The sequence below is a fragment of the Sarcophilus harrisii genome, chromosome 6 (assembly GCF_902635505.1).
Source record: "Sarcophilus harrisii chromosome 6, mSarHar1.11, whole genome shotgun sequence".
Classification (NCBI taxonomy): Eukaryota; Metazoa; Chordata; class Mammalia; order Dasyuromorphia; family Dasyuridae; genus Sarcophilus; species Sarcophilus harrisii.
The window spans coordinates 157,926,627-157,949,299 of NC_045431.1; the positions used below are offsets into that span (position 1 = coordinate 157,926,627).

A 22,673-nucleotide genomic window follows, 5' to 3' on the forward strand; every position below is an offset into this window, starting at 1 on the left:
CCTTCCTCTGGGTGAATGGCTTCTCCCAGCGCTTCATTTCAGGGGGACACACAGGCCAGGTGTGTCCACCCCTGTCTCCATCTGGACTCAGGATTTTCTCTGCTATTCCCAATACATCCTGGACATCTTCATTTTTAGGCTTTCTTTTATATGTTTTCCCCCATTAAAAGGTAGCTCCTTAAGGATAAGGACGTGGGTTTTTGTGGGAGATCTTTGTATTTTATTTATATGACTGTTTTTATTTGTATTATCAGTGTTTAACACTGTGCCTAGCACATACTGAATTCTGAAATCTCTGTTGACTGAGAACTTGGACAAAAGTTAAGCAGGATGGGGAGTCGGACAGTATGCATTTAAGTGCTCGGCACTGAGCTAAGCACAGGGAATACAAGACAGAAGTCAGCCCCTGCTCTCATGGGACTTATTACGTTCTGCATTCTTGGAGAAGTATAGATTTATGAAATGCAGCTCTTCAGATGCTGTATCCAACTGCCAAAGCATGACTTGGCAAAACTAGGCAATAACAAAATTCATTCAGAGGAACAAAAAAGCCTAGGATCTCAAAGGAAATAAGGGGGGATGGGAGAGCCAGAAGAAAGAGGTGGCCCCAGGAGGGGAAAGGGAGTCCGTGGTGATTGAGCTGGAAAACAAGAGAAAGGTTCCGGACTGGGTCGAGGTGGGAAGGTTAAAATCTGGTGAGGGATGATCCGGGTGCAAAAAAGCATCGGAGAGGGTGGCTCGGCCCCCACTGGGCTGGACCAGGCGGAGCAGGTGCAGGGGGGTAGGGAGGAGTAGTATTTAAGTTGATCAATGAAACAGAACAAATAATTAGACTCAGAAACACCCTCATTCCCTCATCAAGGTTGGATGATTGCATTGATAAAGCCACGTGGACATTTTTCTAGTGTTCTTTAATGAGGCCTCCAACGAATGTGGCCAGGAATCAAAGACAAGGTCAGTCTCCTCTAGGACTGCCCTCTGGTTCCTTTTAGAAGAAGGAACAATGGGACAACCTGGGCCTTTCCTGGGCCTCAGCAACCTTCCCATGCTCTCACAGTTTGGGTCCCCAGTGGGTCACGGCCCTAACCTCTCAAAAATGTCTCTTGTTTTCCCTCGATTTGTGTTCCACATTTCTCAGGCCAAATATTAGTCTCCTTCAAAAACGAAGCCAAAGCAAAATAAAAATTGAGTGGTTCTGCTTTTGTCCTATCCTCAGTTACCATCATTATAGCTCCCCCAAGCTGCATCCTTATCGTGGCTTTGATTCTTCTCTTTTCCCAAACAGAACTTTAAAAAACCAAACCAAACCAGCACCTTTCTGCATTCTTCCCAAGCCTCAGCTCGTTGTGCATTTTAGCACTCTGGGCACCACTTTTATAGGACCAACTATCCTATACTTTCGTACTTACTCTCCGTTACCTGCCCTGACTTCACTTTCTGTACTATCCGCACTATTATCAACCCTTGGCCAACTGCCACTGACAAGCAGGTAACTAACTCCAGGCTGTGGGAGCATCCAACCCTCCACAGCGGCCCTTCCTCTGGCCTGGTCCCCTGCAGTCATGGCACTGAAGACTATTGGTCAGGACTATGCTGGAGTCAGCCGGTCCTGCTCCCTAGAAATGCTGGTGAAGTTTTCATTGTAAGCATTTATACCTCAGAAGTCAATCAACACAACTCCAGGTTCGATTTACAGTTTTGTGATTATCTGGAATTAAGTAAGTGAATAGATGGAGATGTCAGTGATGCCAATTCAACCTAAAAATATGTCGTGCCTCTTCTTTTTTTTTTTCCTGGAGGACCTTTGGTTAAACATTTGAATAGATGGAGATGTCAGTGATGCCAATTCAACCTAAAAATATGTCGTGCCTCTTCTTTTTTTTTTTCCTGGAGGACCTTTGGTTAAACATTTATTAGCCCAGCTCTAGAATCAATCCTTGTGAAGAAGAGTCCTGCCAAGCTCCTCCCCAGGGTGTGTATTTCAGGCCTTGATTTCCCATCTTTCACTATTAGAATTGACAAGTGAGGAACCAATTCCTCCTTGTGGGGTTCAGAAGAGCAGGGCCCTCTTCATTCCCTCCACCTTTTGAAGGATGTCATTATCATTAGTTTTGTCTGATCACCAAAGGGGGCACTGCTGCCAATAACCTAATCCAATTCACCCCAAGAACCAGGCCTGGGTGAGTTCCTGGTTCACTCCGTGGTCAGGCATTCCACTCAATCACAGAGACTTCTGAGGAAATGAGAGGCTCTCTCTGGTTCTCAGAAACCATAGAACCAGAAAACCATAGAAAACTATGGACCTTGAGCCCCTAATTGTATTCCTGGTCTGGGATGTAATTGTCATTTAGTTCAAATTCATCCAGTCAGACTAGCTCTCAAAGCTGTGTTTCATTAAACCTTGTTAAAAGAGCCCAGCATAATGGCTCAGTTCCAGAGAGAAGTATACTTGCTATATGCCATTTTTACTCAGAAGACATGGACTTAACAAAGAGATTAAATCATCATATGAAAGAAGACTCACTCATAGTTTCTTCCAGACTCTGACTGCCCATGAGCTAGGAATTTTAGAAAGACAGGTACATTGTTGAGCAAGCAAAGAAGGCCATCCTGCGCCTGGCCCCAAGAGGGTCATTTCAAGGTGGGCAAGGGACTTGAGATCTTGGGATGATACCATTTCTCATGTTCCTTTGATTTGTTCTAATTTGGGCTTAACAATTAACACCAAGAAGACACAGCTTCTCCATCAGCCAGTATGACATCATCCATACATGGAACCCTGAGTTGCAGCAAATGGAGAAGTTCTGAATATTGTGGATAACTTCACTTACCTTGGCAGGATACTTTGCACGGATGTCCACATTGATGATAAGGTTGATCACGCATTGCCAGAGCTAGCTTAGTGTTTAGGAGGCTCCAAAGAAAAGTGTGGGAGAGAAGAGGTATTGAACTGACTACCAAACTGAAGGTACATAACCCTTATATAGACCTCATTGTTGTGTGCTTGTGAAATCTGGGCAGTCTACCAAAGGCAAGTCAAGAAACCAAAATGCTTATATGTGAATCATCTTAGGAATCATCACAGGATAAGGTACCAGATACTGAGGTCCTTTCTCAAGCTAAACTGCCAAGCATTCAAATGTTCCTGCAGAGAGCTCCAGTCCAATGGACTGACAACGTTATTCAAATGCCAAATTTACTCTTATCTAAAAGACTTAGTTTACAGACAGTTCACACAAAACAAGTGGTCACATGGTGATAGCATAGCAGAAGTACTGCTATGTGGACACTTTCAAGGTCCTTCTGAAGAGCTTTAGAATTGATTTGTGATATTGGAGACACTGGCATAGGACCACCCAACATGGCTATCAACACCAAAGGAGCCTCTGTGCTCTGTGAGCAAAGCAGGCTTGCAGTAGGTCAAAGAAATTTGAGATGTGCAAATTCAGAGTATCTACTCTAAATGTTTATGTGGACTATTTGTACCTGACCTGTGGTTGTCATTTCAAGCTCTTACTTGTCTGATCAGCCACAGATGGACATGCCATAATTTGACTCCAACATAGTAATGTCATTTTGTTCCTCTTGAAATACAAGAACAAATGACAACAACCAACCAGCTACTTAGTTTGGGCTGTCCACTAACCTCCTGTCACCCTTGCCTCAAGAGTTTGAAGGAAACAAGGTATTCTATTTTTTTTTTAATCTTTTTTTTTAATTTTTTTTTATTTTTTTATTTAATAGCCTTTTATTTACAGGATATATGCATGGGTAACTTTACAGCATTAACAATTGCCAAACCTCTTGTTCCAATTTTTCACCTCTTACCCCCCCACCCCCTCCCCTAGATGGCAGGATGACCAGTAGATGTTAAATATATTAAAATATAAATTAGATACACAATAAGTATACATGACCAAAACGTTATTTTGCTGTACAAAAAGAATCAGACTCTGAAATATTGTACAATTAGCTTGTGAAGGAAATCAAAAATGCAGGTGTGCATAAATATAGGGATTGGGAATTCTGTAATGGTTTTTAGTCATCTCCCAGAGTTCTTTTTCTGGGCATAGCTGGTTCAGTTCATTACTGCTCCATTGGAAATGATTTGGTTGATCTCGTTGCTGAGGATGGCCTGGTCCATCAGAACTGGTCATCATATAGTATTGTTGCTGAAGTATATAATGATCTCCTGGTCCTGCTCATTTCACTCAGCATCAGTTCGTGTAAGTCTCTCCAGGCCTTTCTGAAATTATCCTGTTGGTCATTTCTTACAGAACAGTAATATTCCATAATATTCATATACCACAATTTATTCAGCCATTCTCCAACTGATGGACATCCATTCAGTTTCCAGTTTTTAGCCACTACAAAAAGGGCTGCCACACATTCGTGCACATACAGGTCCCTTTCCCTTCTTTATAATCTCTTTGGGATATAATCCCAGTAGTAACACTGCTGGATCAAAGGGTATGCACAGTTTGATAACTTTTTGAGCATAGGGAAACAAGGTATTCTAAAAGGCAAAAATGATTAATAATCATATGAAAAAATGTTCCAAAATCACAAATAGTTTTTATCACTACTAAGCTTATGCCCCAAAGAGATTAAAGAAAGAAGGATAAAATATATTTCAAGCTCTTACTTGTCTAATCAGCCACAGATGGACATGCCATAATTTGACTCCAACATAATAATGTCATTTTGTTCCTCTTGAAATACAAGAACAAATGACAACAACCAACCAGCTACTTAGTTTGGGCTGTCCGCTAACCTTTCCAAAGGCACTACTTTCTCATAATGGAAAAATGTCAGACTTATTCCCATCACCATCGCACCTTCTCTCACTACTAGGCCCCATCCTTCTGTGTCCTTCAAAATCCCCAGCCCCTTCACCCCTGGCTGCTACATCATATCTGCCTTAGGCTGGCCTTCATCTCTATGGTCCTGTGCCCTTGGGATCCAATCCAATAATCCAATCCAATATTAAATGCTTTCGATGTGTCAGGCCAGTGTACTGAGTACTGGAGTTAAGAGTAGTAAAATGACAGCACCAGCCCCCAAGGGGTTTACAATCTAAAGGAAGACATCAGGAAAGGGGGGAGAGCTCTGCCAGACTTGGGGGAGTTGAAACCAAGTGGAGCAGCGGGTGCCCCGTGGAGTGAGCAGAGTCCAGTTTCTGCCCTCTAGAGGGAAAGCATAGGAAAGAGTCTGGTCATCCATCTTCCAGCCCTCCAATCAGAGGAGAGAGAAAGCTGAGGGAAGTGGAGTCAATTAAGGTTTGTAGAAGCCCCACAGTGAGCTTAGAAATGATCAAGGACCTTAGCAGAGTCTGCAGACAGGGCCTATATGTATCCAGTAGGGCATAAATAGAACCACAGTTATAAAGGCAAGCAAACTGGCCTTCTTGCTGGTCCCCATACAGGACATTCCCATGTTCAATCTCTAATTCTCATAACATCATCCAGCAAAATAAATTTCCACAGTGGCCATGACCACAAATGTTTGTCTCTGGCAGTAAGTGAGATTTCTTTTGCTCCTCTGGATTTATGGCTTGTCAGATTTCTAAAGCCTTTCAAAGTGATTTTTCTTAATAATGGTCCCTGCATAAGTGTATCATTATATAAATTGTTCCCCTAGTTCTGCTCTTGTTGCTCCCTAGCTTATAGAGATTATCCCAGTTTCCTCTGAAACTGTCTATTTTGCCATTTGTTATGGAACGATAATAACATTGCATTGTTCATATGGCATGATTTGTTTATCCATTCCCCAATAGGTGGGCACTGTATGAGTTTTCAGTATAGAGCTACTACAAAAAAGAGCTATTCTAAATATTTTTATACAATTAAATATATGAAAATATATTTTATCCTTCTTTCTTTAATCTCTTTGGAGCATAAGCTTAGTAGTGATAAAAAACTATTTGTGATTTTGGAACATTTTTTCATATGATTATTAATCATTTTTGCCTTTTAGAATACCTTGTTTCCTTCAAAGCTCTGCTTGAATGATACCCTCTACTTTAAGCCTTTCTAATCCTCCCCAGATATTGGTTCCTCCCCCTTGTTAAATTTACCCTATATTTATTTTATATTGCTTTATGTACAATTTGTCACCTCCACTAGAATGAAAGCTCCTGTTTTATTTTTGTCTTTATATCGCAAAGCCTTTGGCTCAATGCCTGGTTTGTAGGAGAGACTTAATAAATGATTGTTTACTGACTGATTTATAGAGCAAGCAGATACATAACCTAAGGAAGAAACAGACCTCTATTGTTCTTAATTGACTGACAATTAACTAGGTGCCTCAGTTCCTCTTAGCTGAGAGGTATAAATCATCATGTTTTTCTCTTCCTTCTCCTCCCTTTTCCTCTTTCCTTCAGCCTCCTGAAACAGATAAGGATTTTCCTCTGGTTCTTCAAATGTGCCACCTTATTGAGTTTCACAGTGAAAGTTTTTTTCCAGTTTTTCATTGTTCCTGGGAAGCCCGAAAAGTATGAAGGGTTTCCCAGTCTTTATATCTTTCCTTTGTGGAAGGAAGGAGAGCAACCTAAGAAGAAGTCATTTGGCTGGGTCAAAAATAGAACCATCACACAGTGCAAATCACTACAATATTAAATCTGCTCTCTTTTCTTATCCTTTATCATATACCTTTATGCTTTATACCACCTTCACTCCCTTTGGCATCTCTTTTTTTCTTTACATTTACTCTTTTATCAGCACAGATTGACAGCCACATCCAATTTCCAATAACTTGGTAATCTTGCCCATTTTAAGTCTGAATCCTTTCTTATTTTTTTCCATTTTTAAATTTATTTAATATTTCTCCCCAGTTACATTAATGGAGGATGAACTCTGAGAACTGTGTCCCCTTTGATCTGTAAAAGAAGGGAGAGTGAGGTCTTCCAGACTCCAGAGAGTCTAGAAGAAGGCATATTTTCCAGACAAACCTTTTCCTATGATAAGTGGCTTCATTCAACTGGAAATCTTGAGCAAATCATCCCCCATTGATCTTTTGGGTAGTCAGATCTTCAGGAATTTCATTCATTTGGAGATCTGGGCCTGATATTGAGCTGCTTGAAACTCCAAGATAAGTATCTAGGCCTGGGGGTATTGGCTCTCTTTTCAACTGGAAGCCTTAGTCTCAGACTTCTATAAAGGATAATTCTAAACTCCAAGTCTTTGTAGAAGCCTGAAGTAGTATGCTTTTGCCAAGGGCCTTTCCTCTTGGCACAGCTGCCTACCAGGACTCTTCCCTGCTGTGAAGACATTCTCTTCTCAGTGCTAACCTTTATTTCTCTAACAGGACTTTGCCACTCAGAAGTCTGCCTTTCTAGCAAAGCTGACTTCTCAGTGCCAATAAACTTCCCTTTTGCCATTCAAACTTTTCAGGTTCATGAATTCTTTTCACATTGAATCTGCTCCTCCGACCAAAGAGGGGATTCTCACATCAATTCTCTACCATTAGAACAGCATCAATATTAAAAAAAAATTTTTTTTACATTTGTTTTTAAAACTTTTACATTCCAGATTCTCTCCCTTATTCCCACCCCTACTCCCATTAAGAAATTTCAGGTACAATTATGTAAAACATTTCCATAAAAATCATTGAACTCTTTCTTAAATGGAGACTAAATAATTTAATCTTTACTAAATTATCAGTGGGTCCAAAAACAGATCATAGAAGCAATAGATAATGTTATGGAGGAAAATGACAAAAAGGAGAAATCACACAGAAATTTGGAGATGCAGCCATAGTACTAGGAGATAATGTACTTCACAAATATCTTCACCAACAAGAAAAGGAAAAAGAACAGGACAATGAACAGGTCATTCAACTAAAAAGAGAGAAATAACAAATCAAAATCCAACTAAAATAAATTCCAAAAATCAGAGATCAGCAAAATTGAATACAGAGATTGTAGGAGGTCATATTAATAACTAATAAAATAGGGAAAACATTGACTAATCTGATTTAAAAGAGAGAAAAATCAAGCTGCCAATACCCAGCATGAAAAAGAATTCACACAGGAAAATAAAAATCAAGGAAACTACAAGAAATTGTCTGATCTAATTCTATCTAATACACTAAAAATCTAAAAGAAATTAATGAATAATTTAACAAATATAAAAATACCTACATGGACAAGTCCAAAAGAAAGAATCCAAACTGCCAGATGAGATATTCCATACTCATAATTCCTCCTAGGGAGTACAAGACTGGCATGTCTTTTGAACTGGGGAGTTCTGAGCTGCAGTGACTAGACTGCCAGGTGTCCCTGCTAAACTTCAGCATTAAAATGATGAACTCCTAAGACTGGAGGGAGAAAAAGGAGACACACCAGATTAGTTAAGGGAAAGCGGGGGGAAAGCAGTCCATTTTGGAAAAGGAGCAAGTCAAAGTTCCCATGCTTACCAGATCCAATGAATAGCCCCCTAGACAAAAAAAAAAGGGGGGGGGAGAAGGGGGAGTGGAAAGGAGGGAGAAAGGAAGGAAAAAAGGCCAAGTCTGAGAAAAAGATATAGAATAAGCCATAAATGGACACTCAGAGCAGAAAAAAACCAGAATCAGATTAATTTACAAGTGAATGCTGTGGAATATTCAAAGAAAAATTCTGGTATTATAAAAACTGAAAAAATAGGAAAAAGGATACTATCAAATTCCCTCTTTGATACAAATAGGGAGAAACAGAGAAAACAGAACAACTAATATAAACAAATGAATAAAATATTATAGCAAAGACTTATAAGGTTAAAAGGAAAAAAAAAAATTCCACAAAGATCAAGTTGTATCCCACAAACTTAACTAGGAATTCAAAGTTGTTTCAGTAGTATAGAAGCTACAAAAACAAATATTATGTGGGGTTTTATTTTGTTTTACAAAATACAATGGCCATTTCTGATGAAAAACACTGAAATAAACGGACTTTTCCTTCATATGGTAAATAGTATCTGTGTAATTCCAAGACCCAGTATTATTTGTAATGGAAAAGCATTAGAGACTTTCCCAATAAGATCAGAAATTAGCAAGGATATCCATTAGCAACACTATATTTTTATATAGTGCTAGGAGTGCTTACTGTGGCTATAAAACAAGTAAAAGAAATTGAAGCAATAAACACAGAGAATCAAGTGAAATCAAGTATGTATTAAGCACCTACTATTTTCTAGGCACTGTAATAAACACTGGTGTGTGGGACAGTGCTAGACCCCCTCCCCAAATTAATCAGAGACATCTTCAGGTACAAAGAGAAAGCATTTATTTAATCCCTGAGAGGAGAGGCCTAGCCCACCCAGGAGGCAACCCAGCTCTTGCCATATGCTCGCAGAACCTAACCAGTTTCCGTTTAAAAAGCAAAAGACCAGAGCCTTTTCATTGGATAGACTAAAAGAACGTAACCATCTTTGACCAATGGTCACCAATGTTGTCTGTCTCTGTGGGGCATGGCACTTCCTGTAGCTTCACTAACTTCATGTGACTTCCTGCACCCCAAGGTCCAAGGCCTGATCTTCTGGCTCTGGAAATGGGGATCATGTGATTTAGGCCTAGTCTCATAAACTCAGAAAACTTCACCCGATCAGTCCCATTCACTGGGATCCAAAGAAAACCAAAACACAAACAAAAAAATCTCTCTGCTCTCAAGCAGTTTACAATCTAGAGATGAGAATATGCAAAGAACTAGGTACAAACAAGATCTAGAAGGAAGAAATTGAAGGTAATCTCAGAGGGAAGGCATTGAGATTAAGGAGTCCTCACCTTTGTCTTCTGGTTTCCCATACTTCCTTAATGTCCCAGTTAAATTCTCACTTTCAGGAAGAGATGAGGGAGAGAAATCCAGACAAGAGAGGCAGCCAGTGAAAGTGCTAGAGCGCCACAAGGAGTATGTACAGTGGTCTCAGAGAATATGGAGGGGAGAAAAATGTCAGAAACCTAAGAAGGTGGCAAGGGGCCACTTGGTATCTCGTGATCACCTATGTTTCGTGGGCATGATCTGTGAAGATCCAGCCAAGAACAAGGAGAGAGTCATGTTATGAAAACCCATTATTAAAGAGATTATCAAGAAGAGGAAGATCAGTGGTTTCAGAGTTTGCAGAGGAAATAAAGAATGATGAGGATTGAGGAAAGGCCATTAAATTGGGGCAGTTAGAAGAGCATTCATATCTTTGAGGAGAGTAGCTGTAGCTGAATGATGGGGTCAATAGCTAACTTGTAAAGAGTTAAAAACAGAGAGAGAGGAACATAAATGAAGGTAATTATGGATGGCTTAATTATCACTCTTTCCAAATTATATGTAATTTAATTTAGAGGACTTGAGATTTCCAACAAAAAAAATTAGAAAAATTAATGACTTTTGCAAAGTAGTCAAATATAAAATAAACTCATGGAAATCATCAGTTTTCCTATATATTACCCACAAAACTTAGTAAGAAGAGGTAAATTCCATTCAAAATAACTGCATAATAAATGTGATGTTTGAGGTATAAATAGGAACTATATAAATAGAACTACAAAAAAAACCCTACAAAATAAAACTACAACTCTTTATAGAAACAAAAACAAACCTAAATAATTAGAGAAGCACTAATTGTTCGTGAGTAGATTGAGACAATGTAATAAAAATAACTGTTTACTAAATTCAATTAAGTACCATATCAATCAAAGGGCCAAAAGACTACAAAGCTTGGAAAAATAACAAATTTCTCTGGAAGAACAAAAGGACACAAATATCAAGGAAAATAATGAAAAAAAAATAAAGAAGGCAACCTACTAGGAAAATAATGAAAAAAAAATTAAAAAGGCAAACTTTACTAAAAATTGATAATCAAAACTCTTTAGAGCTATTTCAAAAATGGAAACATCAATCAGTAGAAAAATCAAAACATAGCATGATGTTCATTATACCCAAAGATTCCATCTACTAGGACAAAGAGTCACTCTTTAACAAATCTCCTTGGGAAAATCTCCTTGCAAAAATTAGAGATAGTCCAATAAATTATGCTATATACCACAACAAGTTCCAAATTGATGTGGCCTAAATATAAGAAGGTCATATCACAAGCAAATTAGAGGAGCAGAGGAGATATCATAATTACAGATGAATAAAGATCTTAGGATATAAAATTGGTTACATAAAACTGTAAAGCTTTTGCATAAACAAAATGCAAATAACATGAAAAGTTTGAGAGATATATTTTCTGGGTAATTAATAATTTTATTGATTATGGCTAAATCAAAGAGGAATCCATTAAGGCCTCTCTTGGAAGAGAGGGTTCCCAAGAGGCAGCAATCAATTTTAATTGGTTAAGGGTTAATAAGAGAATGAATAAGGAGCTAGTGGAAATGCTTTTAATTATGTCACTCTTTAACTCATCTCCACCCAGATTGTTCCACCTTGGTCAACCTAGGGATTTATCTACATACACAATGAGTCGGTTTCATCAAATTCACCAAGTTTGGTGTCTCTTTGTAAGGCTTTCTAGTTTGGTGGGGTTCCACCCAAGATTATATAAGCATGTACCCAGAAGATATGGACAATCTCATCTGTCAGCAATGTCTTTTCAAAAACTGATTGAATAATCTGCATTGATTTATTTCTGAATGAGGAAATAAAAACAGAAAACCTTAACTCAATAATTAATAATTCATATAAGAGAAATAATTATTTCTCTCACAAACATGAGTTTGGGGAAAAGATAAAGTCATTGTAACCAATCCATGATTGTTCTACCTGTGCTCCTCTCTGTTTCCCAGGGAAAAGGGAAAGGAAAGGAAAGGAAGAAGCATTTATATAGTGTTTACTATGTGCCAGGCCCAGTGATTTACCCAGGATTACACAACTAGTATGAGGCTGGATTTGAGGCTTTGCACTCAGGTCTTCCCCTGACTCCAGGCTCAGTGCTCAATCCCCTGTTCTATCAGCTGACTTAAAGGAAAAAAAAAAAAAAAAAAAAAGAGGGTCAGGGTGTGTGTGTGTGTGTGTGTGTGTGTGTGTGTGTGTATAGTGGGGGGGGAAGAGGGAGAAGAGGGGAGGGAATAGATAGTAGGTACCGGACATTGCCCTGAAGCCCAGAGCCTAATGCTGTCATGATCTGGGGACAGTCTGGGTGGTAGAAATTTGTACAGCTGCATAGGTACCACCTAAGTAGAATCAGGTTACATCCTTCCTACCCTAAGATGCCCACAGACAAGGAAGACCATCCACGGAAAGATACAGGAGGATAGCTGAAGAGGGACATGTTGGAAACAAGCCTGGAACTGGCCATAGAGATAGAAAAGAGGAATACAACCCATCTTCCCACCTCTATCTCTTTACCCCCATCAACAAGGTCAAGATTCCTTGGATCTTCTTCCTCAGCTTACACTTCAGTAATAGTCTAGCATAATTATACCCCTCAGAATCTCCCTTAACATCACCTACATGAAGATGACAAGAGTAGTTATACAAACTTGATCCGCTATTTATTAAATATGCCGTATTAATGCCTAATTATAGAAACACTTTAATATCTTTTAGAGATTTTCTGTGGGAATAAGTCAGTCCAATACTTTTGGACTTGTTTGAACTTGAGTGCTCCTTTTCTTTTACCTTGTAGGTGTCTCACCTGAGACAAGTTTTCTACACCTGTGCTTTAATGAGTAGATGGTATTATAATGAATGGTATTTGTACAAGATAAACCTGATGTATTATTCTTTTCCCTACAGATGAAGTACAATCAAAATCAAGGAGAATTTATGATTTCTGCTCTGAAAAGTCAAGTGACTGATGTCAAAAATTCAATGTCACAGAATATTGACAAAATGTTGAAAAGAGAAGAAAAACTGAATATACTTATTGACAGAACAGACAATCTTCAAGTAGCTGTAAGTCTCTGTTTCTACTCTTGCCATCAATGCCAGTGTCCAAAGGTCATTTGTCTTGGCATGAGTATTTTTAAGGGGATTATGGTGAAAGTACACTGGACACACTTTTTGTAGGCTCTTTTTTTTTTTTTTTTTTTTTAAACCAAACATTCTCCTTTCTCTCAAAACGCTGAGGATATCTCTGCAGTTGTCAGAAACTCTTAATTTTCAAAGTCTAAAAAAATAAGACTAGTAAATTGGCTCATTTGCATCACAAAGAAATTCTTTACTTTAGGATTCATTCATGTTTCTTTAAATAGCAGGATATTTATTGTGTCTGAAATGTGGCTTGATCCCTTTTCAGTAACATGATAGGGACCAGGACAGGGAGGACCTATGATTTTATTGACAGGGGAAACTCCCAGGAGAGGAAAGAGCCTTTACCAATGCGGGTTGGTACCCTCTGGGATCTGCCCCAGGAACAACTGAGGATGAGCCAGCCCCAGAAATGCCAGCTGCTCAAAGTAGTGCCCAGATATTGAGGTTCAAAGGAGACCCCAAAAAGGTTGGAGTCGAAGACCCGTGTCTTGAGGTATCTCAAAAGAATTTGCAGGCTTGAACCCATCACCAAGTCAAGGGACAAAGTTTATTATAATTGTAACACCAATTGAAGTGGGCTAAGTTCCAGAAAAATTTAGGAAAAAACTAGGAGCAAGAAGACAAACTTACAGGAAAAAAAAAAATAAAGAGATTGGGTGCTTCATATCACTGATATGCTAATTTCATGGCTTAGAGGTAGAACTGAGGAGGGGTCTGTACACTCCTCACCAGTTGTCTCAGAAACCCTGTTATCACTAACCAATAGGTTGTTATCTGAGGACCAGCCTTGTCTGTAGTACTGTACTCCAGTGTTCCTAAGGCCAGGAGACTTCAGGATCATTGACACACTGACTGTTAGAACAATAGCTCTCATAAGGTCAGGAGGCCTTAGGATCTTTGCTGCATTTCCCCTAAAAGTTGCATCCTAACTCAGGGACTAGGGAAATGGTGCAAGAGAATAGGGGTACAGCGGTCCTGGGTACCCCCACTTCCTGTCCCAGAGAGGCTCCCCCCTTCCCTGCTTCACTGTAAGGGCTTGGTACTTAAGGGGTCGTTATTAACTTTGGAGGAATGGAGGGGTGGGGTGAGGAGGCAGTGTAGATGCCTAGTATTGACAACCACCACAGGAGTCCTGACCCAAAGGTCAAGAGGGGCCATTACCTTATTCATCTTCTGCCCCATATGTGGCTAAGATTCTGGAAGTGGGGGAAGGACGGCTGACCCCTGCTCTCAGCCCGCTGTGCACCCGTCCTGCCGGTGACCACCACATACTCCTTCAGGCCTGATCACCGCCCTCCCTTTGGGCATTCCTGCCATCTGGGTCACCCCCATCTGGTCCCCTCCAGCCGTCTGGTCAGCCCTGCTGTCTGTTTTCTCTCCTTACCCCCTCCCCTGGTCTTCTGCCGGTCTGACTTGGGGTGGGAGGAGGAATGTGCTCATTGTCTGATCTCTTTTCCCTTTATTTAGTGGGCACTTGGGCACTGTTTCCTCGGGATGTTCACTCTTAGTGTCCAGAATCTGGGTCCATGATGTACACTGTGAAGTCTGGCCTGCCTGACCTTGGGCACAGAGGAACCCTTTGTCATGGAGAACTGGAATTCAGGGGCCAGAGGCACTGAGACCTGCTCTTTGCTGAATCCTACATAAATCAGGATCACAAAGACCTGTAGCTTAATAGACCTAATGGCGTTTTTATTTCCATGTGGCTTTTATCATTGATCTCCGTTTGTCCCCATCAATAGCAGCCTGCAGGGCCACATCTGTGTGTGTCCTGCTGGGTGTTTGTAATTAGCAAACTTTGCTGTTGTTTTTACTTGCTGCCTCCTTGGTTCTGCCTCTGACAAACACTGGTAGGAAATGGTTGTGATAAGAGGGATAAGAAGGAAAGGGGCCTGGAAAGGGCTGGTCAGGTATGGGGGAGGAGAACCAAGAAAGCAGAAAGACCAGGAGATAAGGGATCTCCCCAAGAGACTCCCCTTACAAAGGGGCATGTGTGGGAAGGAAGGAAGAGGCCTGCATCTAATAAATCTCTGGGGAAATGTAAAATATAGATATAGGTATAGATATAATCAACTGTGCCAGATGCTTCTGAGAGGTCAAGGGTGAGGATTGATCCTGCTATCTCTTCAGAGATAAGTAGTGACTTTGGAGGGATTAGTTTTCAGTTGATCAATGAGATGAGAAGCCAGATTACGAAGGACTGAGGGCAGTAGAGGCAGCAAGCAGAGCTCTCAGTATAGTGCCTGGCACATAGTAGGTAGGCAAGAAAGGCTCAAAGGTTTTTCAGGGGTGGTGTGATTCCAATTTGTATGATTATCCAAGCCTTATTCTACTTCTGGTAAAAGTATCATATCCATCTCCCATGTTCATATCTTTTTATCTTTGACTCTTCTCTATCATATCCAATAGATCCCCAAGCTTTAGCTTGTCTATACTTATCACTTACCTTGAACATCCAGCCCCTCTTTTATTCCAGTGCTCCCCGCCGGATAGGCCCTTATGGTCCCCTGCACAGATTATTGCCCTAGCTTCACCTCCTATCACTCCTATATATACCAGGACTATCAGTGTATCAGTATTGCCCATTGAGTCTTGCTTGGCTTGGTCATGGCACAATCGTACTCTTCTATTCTGAAATCTTCAATGGCTCCTTGCCGACTCCTGGGCTAAGGAGTGGCTTCTACAAATTTGCACCAGCATGGTGTCAAGAAAAGAACCTTGGGGCAGCTAGGTGGCGCAGTGGATAGAGCACCAGCCCTAAAGTCAAGAGGACCTGAGTTCAATTCTGGCTTCAGACACTTAACCTTTCCTGGCTGTGTGACCCTGGGCAAGTCACTTAACCCCAATTGCCTCAGCAAAAAAGAAAAAGAAAAGAGCCTTGGATTTTACACTGTCAGAAAACTTGGGTCTGTATTCCAGATGGGTGATATCAAGAAAGCCCCTTTATTTTCTGGGTCTCAGTTTTCTTCTCTTTATGAGAGGGTCAGTTTAGATAATCCAGTAATAAAGACTGAGAAGGATCAGTCAGACAGGTAGGAAAACCATGAGGAACAGTAAAAAGAAACGTGATAAAGGAGAGAATTTCTAGAAGGGAAGAATGATTAACAATGCCAGATACTGCAGAAGGGTCAAAAAGGTGAAGGATGAGAAATTTTCTTTCCCAATTTAAACTCCTATAGTGTTCTCTTCTCTAAAAATATGATCATCCTCTGTGAGCAGATTTCTTTCAGGGCTTCTGGAGGCAGCCTTCATTTCAGTTCAGAGTAATAATCACCTCAAATGAAGCCAGCTGTTAAAAGTTCAGATCCTTTATTGTCTCTTCCAAAATAGCCCGGTTAGCTTTCTTAGAGGCCTATCTCTCTCCTTGATTTTAAGAGCTCTTGCAGCTTGCCCTTCATCTCTGCCAGCTTCAGCCTCCAGCTCTCTCTGAATCTCCAGTTCTCCTAACTTCTGGCTCTCAGTCTCCTCAACTGACTCCTCACTGAGGGTCGTCCTTTTATATGCTCTTTTAGAGGTGTGAACTCAAAGGTTGATTCCTCCTCTGAGAGTAGGATTGTGGGAGGTGTCATTTGTGAATCTTCTGGACTTGTGAACTCTAATGTGTGAGCTAATGTATGAACTCTCAAAGGTGTAAACTTAAGTACATAAGCATTGTTTCTATCAATTCCAGTGAGTTAATACCTTGTTTCAAGTTCTGGCCCATAACAAACTCCCATGAATCCTCTCTCAGTAGAGAGTTATTGTCGTTCATTCTCAAAGAGGACCATGACATGCACAGAGGTGCGGGAGGAGATACCATGATATGCATGTGAATTGGATTGAAGTGAGGAAGGCCTGCACAAAGTCACCAGACTCACTTTCTTTTCCAGAGCAATCTGAGTCCATTGGCAAGATATAGATCAAGGTAACTGGAGATGGACACAATACAGTATAGACAACTTTTTCATAAGTCAATTTGGCATTTGTCTCTAGAAAATAATTTTGCTTCCTTAACAATAGAGAATCCTGTGAAGAAGAAACAGAAGGAACATAAAAGAAAGAAACAACCTCTAATTTTTTTCAGCTCGGCTCCAGTATTTATCAAGTCTATTGACTGACTTCCTATAGGCCATCAGTGCAACATGATGAATGCAGTCGTTTTCCTTAATCATGTTTCTTGGTGGGAGAAGGAAGCTTCCTCCTTAATGGAATTCCTTTTGTTAGCGGCCACATCTCAATGCTGATTCATATCGAGCTTATATAGTTATCCCTTCCACATCGTGGGGGTTAGAAGCATGGTACTCCCATGTCCTAGAAAATCTTTGTAAAAATTTTTGGACTTCACTTTGTAGCAGAGAAGAAATCTTATTTTTTTTCTTTTTATTGTATGTGATGTTTAAATCTTATTTTAAAACTTGGGTTAAGTCACGGGCTCTGTGGTATCTGCTGACTTTCATATGGCCCTCTACAGCTTCTACAACACTCCCTCAAAATGGTACTCTACTGAAGACATCCTACCACATTGATGTCAACTCAGAGTCTGGAAAATCCAATGAATTCTGAATTCATCTGGTTGTATTATCTCTAATTCACATCTCAGTCTTTTCCCAAAAAGAAGTATGAGATAATTCACCAAAACTTTGCTAATATCTAGGTAAACTATATCTATAATGTGTCTCCTCATCTCTTCCTCTGTTACAAGAAATGAGTCTATACTGTCATGACCTGTTCTTTGATGAAACCTTATTAAATATTGTTTTCAAAAGCCTCCTCATGCCCTACTAATACTCTCATCACAGATATACATCCTTATGTAAAGATGACTCATAAAGATTTTGAACAGATGGGAGAGTGGGCAGTTAGTTATTGATGTTCTCAATATTTAGAGGCTGCTGGTGGTGAAGTAAATAGAACACCACCCCTAGAGCCAGGAAGATCACAATTCAAATTCAACTTCAGACACTCAATTCAGTAGCTGTATGAGTCTAAGCAAGTCACTTTACCTCTGTTTACCTCAACTATAAAGTAGGGATAATAATAGCACCTACCTCAAAGGGTTGTGAGGATAACATGAGATAATTACTGTAAAGTGCTTAGCACAGTTCCAGATATATAGTAAGAACTGAAAAATGTTTATTCCCTTTCCTTTTTCAAGGTCTCTCTAGTTTTATTTTGGTTTTTTAATTAATAAGGTCCTAAATTTTTTCCAAAACTGAAATTTTCCTCTCTTTCACATACTTTACATTTTAAAGACAAAATTAATATTTCTCTAGTTTCTATTATATGGATTTCTTCTGTATTGATTCTACAATGCAATTGATTTTATGCTGTATTAATTTTATAATTGAGTCTGTATCTGCCTAAAATCACCTTTCTACGTCCTTGAGTTGAGCTCAGAAATTCAATTTTCCCTCTGAGTTTAGCTTAAAGTAAGTTTAAAAGAAAAGTTGTTATCTCTTATATTAGTATCCTGGGATACTTCCTTGGTATCTGTTTGTTAAGGCAAAATTAACTTGGTGCCATCCCCAAAGGATATCTTGTCAATCCTTGCCTGCCTTTGTGTAATAAAGGGAGTTTTTTTTTAACAGCTTTTTATTTTTCCAAATACATGCAAAGATAGTTTTCAGTATTCACCTTTGCAAAAACTTGAATTCCAGATTTTTTCCCTCCCTTCTCCTAGCCCTCTCTTCTAGACAGCAAGCAATGCAATATAGGTTAAACATGTGCAATTCTTCTAACCATATTTCCTTTTTTTTTTTTTTTTTTTTTTTTTTTGTTTGGGTCTTGTTTTTATTGCGGCCCCCAGGAGCTGGGTTGAGCCGGTTTCCACTACGGGGCTGCCGCCCTTCCTCTCCCCCACCTCCTAGCTTCTTACGCTGAGGGGCGGCCTCGGCAGCCCCTGCCCCCCCTGCCGCAAGGAGGAGCGGGGGCGGAGAAAACGTCATTTTTTAGTTACAAAACTAGGGTGCGGGCCTAGGGGCCGCTGGTCCCTTCTCACCCGCAGTCTCCAGGCCGGCGACACGCCCTCGGAGTTTCCCCCATATTTCCTTATTGGTCATGCTGCACAAGAAAAATCAGATCAAAGGGGAAAAAATGAGAAAGAAAATAAAAACAAGCAAACAATAACAACAACAACAACAAAAGGTGAAAATACTATGCTTTGATCCATATTCCATGTCCATATTTCTCTCTGGATTTGGATGGCTCTTTCCATCAAAAATCTATTAGAATCACTTTGAATCACCTCAATGTTGAAAAGAACTTCGTCTATCAGAGTTGATCATCATATTACTTGTTACTGTGTACAGTTTTTTCCTGGTTCTGCTCACTTCACTCGACATCAGTTCATGTAAGTCTTTCCAGGCTTTTCTGAAATCATTCTGCTGATCATTTCTTATAGAACAATAACATTCCATTCCATTTTCAGCCATTCTCCAGCTGATGGGCATCAACTCAATTTGCAGTTCCTTGCCACTACAAAAAGGACTGCCACAAAGAAATAGAGTTTTCCCCTTTTTTCCCAAAGAGACAGCAAGTCTGGTATTTGTGATCCTCAGCAAAGAGTACAAGAAGCAGATAGGTCCCATAAAACAATTAAAATTCCTTAATTGTTAAAGGCTTGTGATTAGCCTCCACTGAATGCTAGCCTGTCTTTCACAGTATAGCCAATTGTAATGTTCCAGCCCCAAAACCTATCACCTTTTCTCCATGACTACCCTTTTTTTTGGTTGTGTGTTAATAAAGAGGGTCCTCGCCTTCTCATTGGGGTCACTGGCCTTCCTGAGATGGCAAGGCTTTGTAAGGATGGTGACCAGCTAAATCAGTCACCTCACCCAGTACTGGGATACCTTCATCAGCTGAGAGCAGCTCCATTGAATCCATCAAAGGCATTAAACCAGGGGAGAAAAGTCCTTAATTAGTTTGGAAAGAGCAAAGGGTTGCAGCCATTGGATGGAATTAAATAACCAGCATAGAAAGTAGATTATAATTGATGGAGAGTCCGTTGAACTTTTATACAAGTCCTGCATAAAAATAGCAAGTGAGTTAGGCCTTTGTAATGGTAGGCCCACCTGGAGAGGGCAGCTGCAGTTAGGGGCCAGGAGGGAAGTGCTTGTGGGGAGGCACAGGAGGGAGCCCAGTTGGAGGACAAAGCTTTTGTCTCATATTTTCATAAATTTAACAGACTGTTCAAGACCAATTTAAACCCTGGATCTGTTTTCTTTCCCTTTTGTGAAAAGGCCAGTGGACCAGAAAGCAGTAAATTGGGAGAAAAAACATCCCAACTTCACACAGAAAGGATTGGGCCAGTAGGGTTTTCTGGGGTCCTCCAAACCTAACCCCCGAGGGAAGCAAGAAGCAAAGGTTGCCTTCATTGCAAAGCAGGCGTATTAGAACAGCCCTGTCTCATTCATTAGCTCCTCCTAGTGGTTAGAATTTTTAAAATTTTAAATTAAAAATCAAAAAGGAATTTATTATGTTTTACAAGCATTTTTTCCTCTCAATAGTATTTTATTTTTCCAAAAACCTATAAATATAGTTTTCAACATTCATTTTTGTAAGACTTTGTGTTTCAAATTTTTCTCCCTCCTCTTATTACCCCTCCCTCCCTCCTCCCCTCCAACCCCTCATTCCCCAAGACAGTAAGCAATCTGATATAGGTTATACATGTGCAATCCCTTTAAATACAATTCGATAGTTTTCATGTTGGGTAAGAAAAATCTAACAAAAAAGGGAAGATATATAAGACAAAGAAAACAAATATAAAAAGGTGAAAATACTATGCTTCAACTCATATTCAGTCTCCATAGTTCTCTCTCTAGATGCAAATGACATTTTCCACCCCAAGTTTATTGAAATTGTCTTGGACTACCACATTATTGAGAAGCGCCAAATACATCACAATTGATCTTAACATATTCTTGCTCTTACTGTGTACAATGTTCTCATGGTTCTACTTATTTCATTTAACATCAGTTCATGTAAGTCTTTCCAGGCTTTTCTGAAATCAGCCTGTTCGTCATTTCTTATAGAACAATAATATTCCATTACATTCATATGCTATGACTTATTCAACCATTCACCAACTGATGGGCATCCACACAATTTCTAATTCCTTGCTACTATAAAAAGGGCTTCTACAAACATTTTTGCACATGTGGGTGCTTTTCCCTCATTCATCATCTCCTTGGGTTATAGACTCAGTAGAGACCTGTGATGACCACGTGTTTTAAAATCAGCCGGAGTCAGGAATTCAGGTAAGGGAAAATCTTCTATCTTTATTCTCAGTAGAGGTGAAGAAAGATCGGAGGTGAAGGGGGATCGGAGGTAAAGGGGGGATCACGATAGCAATGTGTGCAGCTGAGTCAAGAAGCCAACCAGACCAGAAGCCAGCCAGCCTTCCCTTTCCACTCCTCTCTCTGCCCCTCTGCCTCCACCCACCAAAATCGTCATTTCCTATACAACACATCAGGACTTGCACAAAGAGTGGGTGGGGGCCATTCTTTCTCCAAGCATATATATTAATAGAGTATAGTAGTCCAATTACTATTTAGCCTCACATGCTTGGGACCTCAGTGCATCAACTTGAGCTTCAGCCCATTACAGAGACCCTGCTGGATCAAGGAGTATGCACAGTTTGATAGTTCTTTGGGCATAGTTCCAAACTGCTCTCCAGAATGACTGGACCAGTTCACAACTCCACCAGTAATGCATTAGTGTCCCAGTTTTCCCCCTTGCACTTACAACATTTATCCTTATCTTTTCCTGTCATCTTAGCCAATCCAAAACATGTGAAGTAGTACTTCAAAGTTGTCTTAATTTGCATTTCTCTAATCTGTAGTGATTTAGAGCATTTTTTCCTTATGACTGGAAATGGCTTTAATCATCTGAAAATTGTTCATATCTTTTGATTATTATCAATTGAGGGATGACATATTCTTATAAATTTGATTCAGTTCTCTATATATTTTAGAAATGAGGCCTTATCAGAAACAATGGCTATAAAAAAAATTTCCCACAGCTTTCCACTTCCCCTCTAATCTTGGCTGCATTGGTTTTGTTTGTTCAAAACCTTTGTAATTTAATGTAATCAAAATTATCTATTTTGCATTTCATATTGTTTTCTAGTTCTTTGGCCATAAAGTCCTCCCTTTTCCATAAATCAGACAGGTAGACTATCTCTCACTGTAAAGTCTGGGCTAGCTCCCTAGAGGCCTCAGGCTCAACCAGAATCAGGATAAGTAAAAGCCCTTGGTCTTTAGTGGAAAAAGTGAAAGAAGCAGGCAAACTGCCACGAAGCTTGCCAAAGATGTATCCTGGATTCTCGAGTCCAAAGTCAATAACTTCTCTCTTCCTAGTCCTGCCACAAGGTCTCTCTCTCTCTCTCTCTCTCTCTCTCTCTCTCTCTCTCTCTCATTCCTCTCTCACCCAGCCCTCAAATCCTTGTCTACAATTATCTTAACACCAAACATTCAGTAAGCACCAAACAGTAAGAAGAGCCATTTATCCAAACATATGCTAATAGAGTTATTGTCTCATATCCACTAGCTAATTAGCCTTAAGTGCTCAGTTGTCTGATTCAAGCACACTTATTCAGAGTTTCAGCCCTCTATACCTTACAGTTATACTAATTTCCTTATAGTATCACCCTTTATGTCAAAATCATGAATCCATTTGATCTTATCTTGGTATAGGGTACTGTAAGATGTTATTCAATGGCTAGTTTCTGCCATACTATTTTCCAGTTTCTCCAGAA

The 22,673-nt window shown here is 39.9% G+C and overlaps 1 protein-coding gene across 1 annotated transcript in view; it reads left to right on the forward strand.

The window, feature by feature from the left end:
- Nucleotides 1-22,673, forward strand: part of LOC100926423 (vesicle-associated membrane protein 7-like) — a 52,380-nt gene that overhangs the window by 10,780 nt on the left and 18,927 nt on the right. The window contains 2 exon segments of the mRNA XM_023505724.2: nt 12,704-12,862; nt 14,068-14,069. Of these exon segments, the coding sequence (XP_023361492.1) occupies nt 12,704-12,862; nt 14,068-14,069 (161 nt within the window).